Source organism: Acomys minous (assembly GCF_964271855.1).
Source record: "Acomys minous genome assembly, chromosome: 9".
In the NCBI taxonomy this organism is placed as follows: Eukaryota; Metazoa; Chordata; class Mammalia; order Rodentia; family Muridae; genus Acomys; species Acomys minous.
The window spans coordinates 116779198-116793546 of record NC_140490.1 but is presented as its reverse complement, the minus strand read 5'-3'; the positions used below and the strand labels follow the sequence as shown (position 1 = coordinate 116793546).

Sequence of the window (14349 nt, the reverse complement as noted above, 5' to 3'; positions counted from 1 at the left end):
CACATGGTGAGCCAGCGCAAGTCCACTACCTGTTGCAGTTGTGTTGACATTTCAGTATCATCTTCTAGGAGTGCGGATGGGTTTACATCCAGCGTAAGACTGACGCGTCATGCCAGTTTCAGAGCTGACACAGCAGACGCTAGGTCGTATTTGACACTGTAGGAAGTTTCTCCCAAGTAAATTTTTACAGATGTCTCTGTAGTGCAAGACTAGTAGGAGCTAATTCTTTCCAGCCACAGACACTGTAGAAAAGTTTATGGAAGACTCAGGTTGGCAGAGACTCAGCTCAGCCTGTGCGGCTGTGGCATGCTGAGCCATGCCATATGCTTAGAGTTGTGTATCATCAGCTTTAATAAGGCATGGAACTTATCTCTAATGCTGGAGCTTAAAGGCTACGAAACAGAAGTTCTGTAAGTGTAACGAGTTTTGTAATTTTAATAAAAACATCTTTGAATACCTGTGTATGGATAGTACGATGCAGAACCGTTTCCTTGTTACAGTAAAAGACTACTAGGAAGTCTGGAAACAATTCACCTCATGAAAATAGGAATAAAATGTCTCGTATGTGTTTTGAAAATGACAAATGTGACCTTCCCACTGGCTTCTGTCCCTTTTGCACTTCATGTATCTAGTACACAGCTTGTACCATGTGGGGCCCTGGTCTAAAGCTAAGATTTTATTTTTAAAATAAGCCCATTATCTGAGCCTTGTATTAAACAAAGGATTGACCTCAGTTAACGTCAGTTAAATCCAAGGTAGTTTCTCAGCCTTTGTTCTGTAGCTCAGGCACCTTAGCCCCCAAACCTCAAGTGCTTCAAGATACGAAACTTCTAGCATGGCTATAATGCCACAAGCGCAGACAGACAGTACCGTGCCTGCCCTCATAGTCAGAGTGCAAGTACAACAAAAATGTGACTTTCAGGCTCTGGATATAAGATCCACATGAAAGTTTCCTTTTTGAGACAGTATCTCACTATATAGCCCTGGCTGGCCTCAAACTCACAGAGACCTACCTGCCTCCCAAGTGCTGGGATTAAAGGCTTATACCACAACACTGGGCTCCGAATGAAGCTTTTTAACTTTGGGTTTGAAGTTGGGTTCTTTCACCAGGGTTATTTCACTGTATCTGTGTAAAAAAAAATTTTTTTTTTTTTAATTAAAATCTGGATTCTTCTTAGAAGCATTTCAGATAGAAGACTTTCTTGTATTGACATTCTGAGCTTGCATACTTTTTGTGTGTGTGTGGGTGGGTGAGGGGTTTCTGTTGAGTGTGTTACAGATATTTTACAGCACTTCTGGCCTCATTTAGATGCCTGTACACCTCAAGCTACAACATTGGAAAAGGTATGCCTCAGTGTGTGCTGACTGCAGATCTTACTGTGTGAGGCACAGAACACCTCTATTCCATGTGTGGACAGTGCATATGGACGGTGGACCCTCAGTATTTGTTCTTATCCCTGATTTGACCATACAAAGAACATTATTGAATCTGTGTTCTGGGAGAATGAAACAACCAAGAAAGACAGGAATACACACACTGTGCATAATAACCTTCAAATAATGGAGCAGTACAAGCTCATGGAGGAAACAGAATTAGCATTTACTCCAGACACTGAAATGTCTACTTTTATCCTCAGTTATCATGACAAACTGAGTGGCTGTTGCCTAGTGACGGGTAGAGATGGGGAGAAGTCCGTGAGAACTGGTTAGGGTTTGGCATCAGGGGTGTCATTAGGCAACGCCCGGTTTGCACTTCAGCTAATCTTACATTTTCAGTGAATCTTGAGCAGTAAAAAAGATGTCACACTATGATTTACATGTCTCTTTTTTGTTTTGTAGTTGATCAGATGTTTTGGGAGGTCATGCAGTTGAGAAAGGAGATGTCGTTGGCAAAGCTGGGCTATTTCAAAGAGGAACTCTGAGCCATGTGGGGCGTGCATGCTCCTGCCTGGACGGCTGAACACTTTTATGATTACTCAATATTTATTTCCAAGGAGAGGGCCCAGCCTTCCCTCCTGCACATCACACTAAGACGTGCTGTGATTTCTTTTAAACCGACTGAGCTGTGCTTGCCTCCCCCTTGATGGAACACACTACGAAGGATTGCAGGTGTTTTCGTGATGGTAATCCAACTCTGCAAATCAAAACCACCAAATAAATACCAGACTGAACGCGTGTGTCTTTCTTAGCTCTGACTTGGCGCATAGAGTTGCAGAAGGCAATAGTTGTCTGTACATTGTATCCTGTGAGGAGCTGAGTACACAGGCCTCATCTGTGGCTGTGTATGCTGATGGTCAGACAAAAGGATTTATTTGTAAAAAGGGCTTTGCTATGAGGTCTGGAAGTTACTTTTATTCTGACTGCTGTGATGTGGTGCCTCCCTTTATCATAATGAATTGTTAAGTGTAATAAAGAAGATGAGTGAGCTTACCCAGAGGCAGCGGCTTTGAGCATCCTGATGTCGGGCTTCTGCCAGCACTGGGCGCTGTAATGGAACAGAAGGAGTATTAAGATAAACAAACAGGATCATGGTGTAAAACAATGCCTTCTGCCAGCTCTGAGCTATTGGGCAAGTGCTTGATTCCTTGAGTTTGAACTAAAGCTGCCACAAAGAAAGTACCATCACTCGTACAAGTAAAAGAGGTTCATAAAGGAGACATAAGTATAGGAAAGCAAAGCAGAGGGGAAGAGCATAGTTCATTGACTGCACTGAGAACACTACTGATCATGTTTACGGAGAATAGCCTTGGGCTGTCAGATATTTGCTACTTACGTATGCACAGTTCTGAAACAAAACAACCTTGCTTTATTGTCTGTTTGTGAATGCTTGCCTGTGTGTATGTATGTGCATCACACTCACGCCTGGTGCACACAGATCTGCGTGCATCACACTCACGCCTTGGGGAGGGGGGGAGAGAGAGAGCAAGAGAGAGAGAGAGAGAGAGAGAGAGAGAGAGAGAGAGAGAGAGAGAGAGAGAGAGAGAGTGCTAATGCATCACACTCATGCCTGGTGCATAGAGAGAGGCCTATGTACATCACACTCACGCCTACTGCACACCGAGATCTGTGTGCATCACACTCACGCCCGATGCACACAGGGAGGGAGAGAGAGAGAGAAAGAGAGAGAGAGAGAGAGTTGCAGACAGCTGTGAGTCGCCAGGTGGGCACTAAGACCTGAAGTTGGGTTCTCTGAGCTGCAAGCCGTCTCTCCAGACTGTACTTCTTGCTTTAAATAAGTTTTAAGATTTCCCTGTAAGAAAACCTTCACATCTCAAAAATAATTTTTTAAACATTTTATGTGTTTGTGTGGGGATGTGCCTGTGCACGTGTGGCAGTCAGATGACAACTTCTGGGAGTCTGTTCTCTCCTTCCCTTTGTGGGTTTTGTGACCAAAGAAACTCAGGACATCAAGCTTGGTGGCAACACCTTTGCGTGGCGAGCCACCTCTCTGGTGCAGTTCTCTACACCTAAATCACTGTACATTAATTGTAATTAAACATAATTTGTCTCTAGAGATTGGATTGTTCCCAGTTCTTTTACATAGTAGTGTGGAAAGTATACTTCTGTGGACATTTGGGTTTCCTGTGTGTACATGCCTAGTGTTTAAGGTGTTCTCATGGCCGGACTGAGTACCTATTAGAAATCTGGACCATATAGCCTACCTGCAGAATCAGACTGAACATGCCCATCCGACCAGCCCCCACAAAAGACACCTTTTGTAGATAGAACATAAAAAGAGCAAATCCAGGAGATGTTAAAACTGAGAGGTTGGGCTACATGTTTAGCTACATGCAGTTACATATTAGAGTGCCTGCTTACACAGCACAGCCCTGGCCTTGATCCCCTGCACTACAGAACACATCCAAACAAGTCAGATGCTTGAGGAGAGTTTGTCAGTAGAGTGACCGAGGAGTGAAGCTACAGGAAGATAAGGGACAGCACGACTCAGCATCAGGAACCAGCACTTCAGCATCAGCAGTGCGGTGGGGCAGACCCGGCAGCGTGCAGTGTCCTTAGATGTCTTACTGTGCTCGAGGGAATATAGCGACATCAACAAGAACAGTAATGAAAGCGACCAAGTGGAGCCACAGTGTAACATGGAAATAAAGACGCTGTAAGATGATAAACTCAGCAGTTTGTCCTGTGAAAAGTCAAATTGCATGCAAATATCTACTGTGCATTCACAGAGCATAGGGCATAGGCTGATAGAAGGATGGGGTGGGGATGAAGAAAATGATAGTGTTTATACAAAATGTATTTGTGTGAAAATACTTATCTTTATGACTAGTAGCCCAAGTAAGTATTAAAATTAAAAGTACTAGCCCCTGGTAACTGCGCCTGCACCCAGTCTCCACTGCAGCATGACTGATCTGAGAGGCAGGCTGGGCCACGGTGACAGGTGACACGTGACAATGATGAACAGCTCTAGTCCTCTCACCAGCTGCCAGCTGTGTTGAGGCTCATAAGGGACGTACCAAGAGGGCTTCCAGCATCCGTTACCTGGTACTGAGTATGTTAATTCAACCCTCCAAAAGACTAGTCTTCCAAAAAGATAATCAGGCCTTCCTCTCTCCAACCCCTGCCCCCATTCCCCTGTGTGCTTCACTTGGCAAGGCCCTAAGAAACTTACTGCTGCTGTAACCTTGGCAGGCCCTAAGAAACTGATGAGCTGCTGCTGTAACCTTGGCAGGCACCTGCGCTCCCCAGGCAGGGAGTGAGGCATCCCTGCATCTGGAAGCTGCCTTGTTTACTCTTCACATGTGTTTATCAGGAAACCACCTTGCTTCGTAGCAACTGCCGTCTCAAGGATGAACAAACAAGGAAACTGTCCCCAGTAGTATCAAGTTTACATCTAGTGAAATACTCACAAAGAGGAAGAGTGTCTCGCAGTGGAATGTACTCCAGGAAATCTAGAAGATACATTGCAGACATCTGAAAATTACTGGAGGAAAATCTTGATAGGATCATCTTTGGTAACAGCTGTGTAAGAAAAGTGGAATCGATAGCTTCACTGGGATTCCAAGATGGCGGCGCCCAGTATGTACCGTGCCTAGGGAGCAGAAGAGCAGAAGTTGGGACACAGACTTCAGAATAGAACAACCTAGGAGCACCAGGCTACCCCCTCATCATGGCCGGACAACCCCAGTTCAGAAGTCACAAGCTTGGAGCAGCCTGCACCCTTCCAAACACTGGAACAAGTGCAGGCCCCATGGGGACCAGAGAATCAGGATCTGCACAGCAGCAAAACCAGCAAGTGAATGGGCTGCTGACACAAAACAGAGACTTGGGGACTTCTCAGATGAAGAATTGGGGAGGACCAGAACCAGCCCTCCCTACCCCCATCCCGGCTGGATGTCCCCCAGGCTCAGGAGTCACAAACTTCAAGCACTTGTACTCTTCTGAATACTGGAGTGAGTGCAGGGCCCCTGGGAAGCAGAAGATTGCACAGCGAGATCTGGGACCCCAAGACCAGCAACGGGATCCTGGATACAGTATTCTGGTCTCCAGACCACACTGTTCTACTCTGATTCTGAACTCCCTGAGGAGACCAAGTAGTCAGGGAAACCCTGCTGAATCCTGGACCCTAGGCAGCAGAACTTAGACGAATCTAGCTCCAGGAGGACAGTGTCTGCCAAGCCAATAAGCAAAGCAGCTGCCTTCCGAAGGTACTTGCCCCCTTGACTGCCAGCTTAGAAAACTTGAGGCCCCTCAGTAGATGGCTAAAGGGTAAAAACACAACCAACAAAACCCAGGACAGCATAGCTCCACCAGAAACTTCAAACAATGGACACACTAATGCAGCTCAATCCCAGGAAAATGATCTTAAAGCTATGCTTATACAGTTATTTGAGAATTATAAAGAGGAAATGAATAGATCCAAGAATTTCAGGGAAATAAAAACAAATAGAGGCCATTGAAAAATAGAAAACCACAATCAAATAGGTGAAGGAAATAAGTAAAGCAGTTCAAAATAAGAAAACGGAATTAGCATCAATTAAGAAAACACAAACCTAGAAAACCTTGGAAATGGAAAAATTTAGAGATGAGGAATGGCAGAGGTAAGTATCACCTTCAACAAATGGAGGAATCTCAGGCTGAAGATGCAATAGGAGAAATTGATACATCTCTCAAAGAAAATATTAAAATGGAAAGATTTGTGACACAAAACATCCAAGGACTCAAGGACAACACGAAAGGATTATAGAATAGATAAAAAAAAGAAGATGGCAGGTTCCAAGGACCAGGAAATACTTTCAAGAAAATCATAGAAGAAAATTCCCCCAACTTAAAGAAAGAGGTGCCCTTAAACATGCAAGAGGTCTACAGAACACCAAATAGTCTAGCCAGAAAAGAAATTCCTCCCATCACATAATAATCAAAATACTAAATCTGCAGAACAAAGAAAGGATATTAAAATCAGCAAGGGAAGAAGGCTAAGTAACATATAAAGGTAGACCCATCAGAATTGCACCTGACTTCTCAACAGAGACCATGGAAGCCAGAAGGGTCTGGGCTGAGGTCATGCAGACACTAAGAGACCACAGAAACCAACCTAGACTACTATATCCAGCAAAACTTTCAATCATCATAGATGGAGAAAACAAGATATTCCATGACAAAACCAAATTTAAACAATATCTATGCACCAACCCAGCCCTACAGAAGACAGAATGAAAATCCCAACACAATGAGGTCAACTACACCCAAGAAAACACAGTATATAATCTCACAACAGAAACAAAAAACAAAAACAAACAAACAAACAAAAAACCAGGCAGAGCCACACACTATCACCACAAATTCCACAATAAAAAGAACATCATTCATCCACAATCATTCGTCACTAATATCTCTCACATCAATGGACTCAACTCCTCAATTAAACGACATCGATTAACAGAAAGACTGTGGAAACAAGATCCCACATTCTGCTTCATTCGAGAAACACATCAGCCACAAAGAGACATTACCTGAGAGTAGAGGGCTGAGAAAAAATTTTCCAAGCAAACACACACAAGAAGCAAGCTGGAGTAGCCATTTTAATATCTAATAAAATAGACTTTCAATTAAAATTAATCAAGAAAGATAAGGTAGGACACTTCGCTCCCATCAAAGGAAAAATCCACCAAGAGGACATCACAATCCTGAATATATATGCCCCAAATACTAGGGCACCTGCATTCATAAAAGAAATATTTTTAAAGCTTAAATTTATCCCAACACATTAATAGTGGGAGACCTCAACACCCTGCTCTCACCAATGGACAGATCGTCGAGGCAGGAACTAAATAGAGAAATAATGAACCTAACAGAGGTCATGAATCAAATGGATCTAACAGACAGCCACAGAACTTTTCACCCAAACACAAAAGAATATACCTTCTTCTCAGCACCACATGGAACCCTCTCCAAAATTGACCATATAATCTGTCACAAATCAAGCCTCAGCAGATAATAATAAAAAGAAAGAAAGAAAGAAAGAAAGAAAGAAAGAAAGAAAGAAAGAAAGAACGAACGAACCACCTGCATCTTATCAGGCCACCATGATCTAAAGCTGAACCTCAACAACAATAGATTTAACAAAAAGCCTACAAACACATGGAAACTGAACAGTGTTCTACTCAATGACAACTGGGCCAAGGATGAATTAAAGAAATTAAAGCCTTCTGAGAATTCAGTGAAAATGAAGGCACAACATATCCAAACCTTTGGGCAGTGCTAAGAGGAAAGTTCATAGCACTAAGTGCCTTCATAAAGAAATTGGAGACATCACCTAGAAGCAATTTAATGGAACACCTGAAAACCCTAGGAAAAAAAGAAGCAGACACACCCAAGAAGAGTAGAAGGCTGGAAATAATCAAACTCAGGGCTGAAGTTAATAAATTAAAGGCAAAGAAAACAATTCAAAGAGCTAGTTCTTTGAGAAAATCAAGATAGACAAACCTCTAGCCAAACTAAAAGGCAAAGGGACAATATCCAATTCAACAAAATCAGAAATAAAAAGGGAGATATCACAACAAATACTGAGGAAATCCAGAGAATCACTAGGTCTTACTTCAAAAGCCTATACCCCCCAAAACTTGAAAATCTAAGTGTTATGGACAATTTTCTCGATAAATTTCACTTACAAAAGTTGAATCAAGACCAGGCAAGCAAATTAAAATGCCCTATATCCCCTAAGGAAATAGAAACAGTCATCAAACATCTCTAACTGCCCCCTCCCCCCGCAAAAAAAGCCCAGGGCCACATGAACTCAGTGTAGAATTCTACCAGAACTTCAAAGAAGAAAACCAACAGTCCTCAAACTATTCCACGAAATAGAAACAGAAGGATCACTACCAAAGTCATTCAATGAAGCCACAGTCACCTTAATACCTAAGCCACACAAAGACCCAACCAAGAAAGAGAATTTCAGACCAATTTCCCTTTTGAACATTGATACAAAAATACTCAACAAAATACTCACAAACCAAATCCAAGAATACATAAAAAATCTCATCCATCATGACCAAGTAGGCTTCATTCTAGGTATGCAAGTGTGGTTTAATATACAGAAATCCATCAATGTAACCCATCATATAAACACACTGAAAGAAAAAAAGAATACATGATCATCTCCTTAGCTGCCAAAAAAGCATCTGACAAAAATCCAACACTTTTCAATGTTAAAAGGCTTAGAGAGATCGGGGATACAAGGCTCATACCTAAACATAGTAAAGGCAATATATCACAAGCTTATAGCTAATATCAAACAAAATGGAGAAAAAACTTAATGCCACTGAAATCAGAGACATGACAATGTTGACCACTCTCTCCATATCTCTTCAATTTAGTACTTGAAGTCCAGGATAGAGCAATAAGACAACAGAAGGAGATCAAGAAGACAAAAATCAGAAAGGAAGAAGCCAAAGTATCACTATTCGCAAACAATATGATAGTATACATAAGTGACCACAGAAATTCTACCAGGGGATTCCTACAGCTGATAAACACCTTCAGTAAAGTGGCTGGATACAAAATCAACTCAAAAAAGTCAGTAACCCTCTTAAATACAAATGACAAACTGGCTGAGAAAGAAATTAGGGAAACCACACCCTTCACAATAGCCACAAGTAATACAAAGTATCTTGGTGTGACTCCAGCCAAGCAACTGAAAGACTTATATGAAAAAAAAAAAACCTTCAAGTCTCTGAAGAAGGACATCGAAGAAGATATCAGAAAATGGAAAGAGCTCCTATGCTCATGGATTAGGAGAATCAACATAATAAAAATGGCCATCCTACCAAAAGCAATCTATAGATTCAATGCAATTCCTATCAAAATACCTACACATATTTTACAGACCTTGAAAGATCATTTCTCAACTTCATATAGAAAAACAAAATCCCAGAATAGCTAAAACAATCCTGTACAATAACAGATCTTGCAGAGGAATCTCCATTCCTGATCTCAAGTTGTACTATAGAGCAACAGTAATAAAAACCACATGGTACTGGCATAGAAATAGGCCAGTTTATCAATGGAATAGAATTGAAGACCCAGAAATTAATCCACACACCTATGGACATTTGATTTTTGACAAAGAAGCCAAAACCATACAATGGAAAAAAGACAGCATCTTCAACAAATGATGCTGGTCTAACTGGATGTCTACATGTAGAAAAATGCAAATAGATCCATATGTATTACCCTGCACAAACTCAAGTACAGGTGGATCAACGACCTCAACATAAAACCAGAAACATTAAAGATATTAGAAGAGGAAGTGTGGAAGAATCTTGAACTCATTGGCACAGGAGACAACTTTCTGAATAGAACACCAACAGCTCAGGCTCCAAGATCAACAATTAATAAATGGGACCTCATGAAACTGACAAACTTCTATAAGGTAAAGGACACTGTCAATAAAACGAAACAACAGCCTACAGACTAGGAAAAGATTTTCACCAATTCTACATTTGAAAAAGGCTAATATCTAAAATATATAAAGAACTCAAGAAATTAAACACCAACAAACCAAATAATCTAATTAAATATGGGATGCAGAGCTAAACAGAGAATTCTCAACAGAGGACTATCAAATGACTGAGAAACACTTAAAGAAATGCTCAATGTCCCTAGTCATCAGGAAAATGCATATCAAAACAACTCTGAAATTCCATCTTACACCCATCAGAATGGCTAAGATAAAAACTCAAGTGACAGCACATGCTGAGAAGAATGTGGAGAAAGGGGAACATGCCTCCATTGCTGGCAAGAATGCTAACTTGTCCAGTCTTTGGAAATCAATCTGGTGCTTTCTCAGAAAACTGAGAATAGCTCTACCTCAAGACCTAGCTATACCACTCCTGGGCATATATCCAAAAGATGCTCCACCAAACAACAAGGATAGTTGCTGAACTATGTTCATAGCAGCTTTATTTGTAATAGTAAGAACCTGGAAACAACCCAGATGTCCCTCAACCAAAGAATGGCTAAAGAAAATATGGTACATTTACACAGTGGAATACTACTCAGCTATTAAAAACAAGGAAATCATGAAAATTGCAGGCAAAGGCTGGAGCAATGGCTTAGAGGTTAAGAGAACTGGCTGTTCTTCTAAAGGGCCTGAGTCAATTCCCAGCAACCACATGGTGGCGCACAACCATCTGTAATGGGATCTGGTGCCCTCTTCTGGCCTGCTGGCTCACATGCAGGCAGAATACTGCATAAATCATAAATGAATCTTAAAAAAAAAAAAAAGAAAGAAAGAAAGAAAAGAAAGAGAATTGCAGGCAAATGGATGTAACTAGAAACGATCATCTTGATTGAGGTAACTCAGACCCAGAAAGACACATACGTGGTATGTACTAACTTATAAGTGGATATTAGCCATGCATTACAGGATAACCACACTACAGTTCACAGACCCAAAGAATCTAAGTAGCAAGGATGGTCCAAGGAAGGATGCTTGAGTCTCTCTCGGCGGGGGGTGGGGTTGGGTAGGGGTTAGAATAGACAGTGGAAGCAGTAGAAGAGAGGGAACAGGATCAGAGAGGGAAATGAGGGTGGGGATTGGATGTGGGGAGAGCAGGGGAGGGAGGACAGAGGGCTTGCAGAGAGAAGAGAAACATGGGTGTCAACATCTCGGAGACAAGCTGAAGATCTCTGACAGGGTAGATTCCTGGGAGGATATGGAGGTGACTCTAGCTGCGCCTCCTAGAAGCAGGGGTCATGGAGACTGAAGAGGCCACTCTCTAACCAGACAGAACTCCTAGTGGAGGGAGGGGAGCACCAACCTGCCCACAAGAACTTTGACCTAAAATCTACCCTGCCTACAAGTTGTGCAGGGATAAAGGTAGAGCAGAGATTGAGAGAATGTTCAATCCGAGCCAACCCGACACTATTAATGACACTCTGTTGTGCTTGCAGACAGAAGCTTAGCATAGCTGTCCTCTGAGAGGACCCACCTAGCAGTGGTTGGAAACAGATGCAGACTCACAGCCAAACATTAAGCAGAATATGGGAGCCTTGTGGAAGAGTGGGGTGAAGTATAGAAAGACCTGGAGGGGACAGGAGCTCCATAAGCAGGCCAACAGAGCCAAGTAGCCTGGGCCCAGAGGGCCTTGTGGAGACTGAAGCACCAACAAAGGTCCAGGCGTGGACTCAACCTAGGCCATCTACACATATGTACCTTATGGGCAGCTTGGGATTCATGTGGGTCCCCGAATAAAGGAGAGCAGGGGGTGTCTCTGACATGGACTCTGTTGCCCGCTTCTTGATCACTTCCCCCTGGCAGGCTTGCCTCGCCAGGCCACTGTGGAAGAGGACGCACTTAGTCCTGGTGTCACTTGATGTGCTGGGGTGTGTTGGTGCAGGGGTGGGGAGCTCCTGTTTTCTGAGGGGTAGAGGAACAAGGATAGGGAGAAGAGGGAGGGAGGGACCAGGAGGAGAGGAGGGGCTATGATTGGGACAGAAAATGAATAAATAAATAAAATTTAAAAAAAAAGAAAAAGCAAAGGGAACAAAACATTTGAATCATGCTGACAAAAATATCTATAAGAGACAGGAAAACAGCAAGTGGTATTAGTAGGAATATAGGTTAAGGAAGTTTAATAGGCAACTAATTGTAGTCTGAAAATATGCTAGTAGGAAGGAAAATCTGTGATGAAACGGTAAGAGGTGGCAGCAAGATATGGAAGAGGTGCCAGGCGGTGGTGGCGCACGCCTTTAATCCCAGTACTCTGGAGGCAGAGGCAAGCAGATCGCTGTGAGTTCAAGGTCAGCCTGGTCTACAAAGTGAGTCCAGGACAGTCAAGGCTACACAGAGAGACCCTGTCTTGAAAACAAAAAACAAAAACAAAAACAAAAACAATTTGGAAGAGGTGAGTGAGTGAGGTCACTGACCCAGGTAGAGTGATTGGTCGTGCATATAAGGACAGACATCTGGTCCTTCAAGAGGAAACACTGTGAATGAATGAGAAGCCCAGGGAAACGGTGAACAGTGACTTCACGCTTATTAATGAGTAAGGTAAGGCGTCTGTACAAAGTCAGGGTAGGAACAGAGCCCTGAAGACGTCAGCGAAGACTCAGAAAGTTTGTAAGGAGGAGAAAGGACTGCAGAGCATCGCAAAGATTCAGAATTAACTGATAGAGACTTACACAGTAGTAAGCATAAATGTTAACAGGTTTTGCTTGTTCATCCTCATTAGTTCTTCAGGCATTTCTTACAATACATTCCCAATGCTTCCAAAGTCCACACCTATTCCCTACTCCTGTAATTCTAGCTCCAGGGAATCCAAACCCTTCCCTAGGGTCCATGGGCACCTGTGCTCACATGCACGCATTTCACACTTATACACATACACATGATCAAAAACATAGAAGTCTATACAAAAGAAATATAGACGCTAGACAAAATGATAGCGTATCTGCATTGGAAGAAAACAGATCGGGCTCCTAATGTGGCATTTTAATAAAACGTGTTCCAACGAGAAACAGGCCCTCCTGCTCTTATGCTCTCATGACTCGGCACTTCCATGATGGGGTTTTGATGACCGGTCTTGTGCAGGTCATCCCCGCTCTTAAGAGTTCAGGAGTGCAGCTACCATGTCACGCACAGCGTTCCACAGCACTCCTGCCTTTCTTTGGGCTCTTATATGTTTTTTTCCCCACTCTACATTTTGGGGATATTCCCTGAGCCTTGGAGAGGGTGATAATGCGTGTCCTACTTGTGGCTGAGCATTCAACAATCAGTTATTCTCAGTGCTCCCAACTGTTAACTCTGCAGTAACCATCACCCACTGCAAACAGCAGCTTCTTTGGTGAAAGCTGTAAATGGTGTGTTTTATTCTCTCAGATAAGAGGACAGGATGAGAACCACACTCAAGCTATAATGAACACATGGCTTGAGCTGAGGCCAGAGTGTTTCTATGTACCCATCCCTATGCCTAGGCCTGAAGCTTCTAGACCCCATACAATCTAATCTTCTGCAAGCCTGGACCTTGAAGGCTTCAGCTTCCAGCCTCCATCTGCTAATCTAGGCCTCGAATGTTTTCAGCCTCCTAGACTTACTGAATAAACTCATCTTTTCTAGTTCTTTCTGAACTCTGGTTATCTGGTTCAACTTAGCTGTTCTGGCTCCCCCTCCCCTCCAAGCTGACTGATTCAAACTGGCTCCTCTCTGCTTCTCACTGAATTGCTCTGCTTGGGAAAACTGCCTTTGAACTCCACAAACTGACCTGCATGAACTCAACTGCACTCAACTGAACAGCACCAAACTGTACAGTACCCCTGAACTCTACTGTACTGTCGCCATAACCCCCCTCCACCGTACTGTATTGTTTCTCTGCCTGCTCTTAACCAGCCTCTCTCGTGAGAGTTGCATATATCTTTGACTCATTGTGTCAAATGTTACTCTGATTCATCAGTTTTGTCTGCCCCTCAATTAGAAGTCACTTTCAAACATGGGTGTTTCCTTCTATAAACTAACCTCACCTTCATTATTTGGCATTTAAGGTGTATACTAAGGGCATGTCTGTATCCCAGCCAGATCATATTGTAATCCGGAGCATGTCTGCATTACAGCTGGATCACACAGACCTAGAAGGTCTTTAGACGTGATTCCTTGCCAGAGCAGCCATGTTGTTGGGTTAAAATTCCTCTACACAGCACCATGAATCTATAGGTCCCCTGTAGGCATAAGGTTACTGTGTAATTCAAGTGCTGATTTCTGTACCCTCCTATATCTGGTTGAAATCCTTATTCTGAGAACCTCCTGTCTCAGTGTTGTATAAACGCTGCTCCCCAATTGTCCCCTGATATGCCAATAGAGCAGTTTATAGCCAGTTGCTGAGCAGGGGAGATAAT

The 14349-nt window shown here is 42.8% G+C and overlaps 1 protein-coding gene and 1 long non-coding RNA gene across 5 annotated transcripts in view; both read left to right on the top strand.

Annotated features, from left to right (window-relative positions):
* RAB3IP (RAB3A interacting protein) overlaps nucleotides 1-2171 on the top strand; it is a 45548-nt gene extending 43377 nt beyond the window's left edge. For all 4 annotated transcript variants that reach the window (XM_084795370.1, XM_084795367.1, XM_084795368.1 and 1 more), the window contains one exon: nucleotides 1840-2171. In XM_084795370.1, the coding sequence (XP_084651496.1) occupies nucleotides 1840-1922 (83 nt within the window). In that variant the 3' untranslated portion in view covers nucleotides 1923-2171. The remainder of the gene's footprint in view (nucleotides 1-1839) is intronic.
* Nucleotides 2172-2966: 795 nt separating this feature from the next.
* On the top strand, nucleotides 2967-3514 carry LOC311605075. Its single transcript, XR_014781779.1, has 2 exons — nucleotides 2967-3010; nucleotides 3103-3514. It is a non-coding gene; the product is annotated as an uncharacterized lncRNA (long non-coding RNA).
* Nucleotides 3515-14349: the final 10835 nt, after the last annotated feature.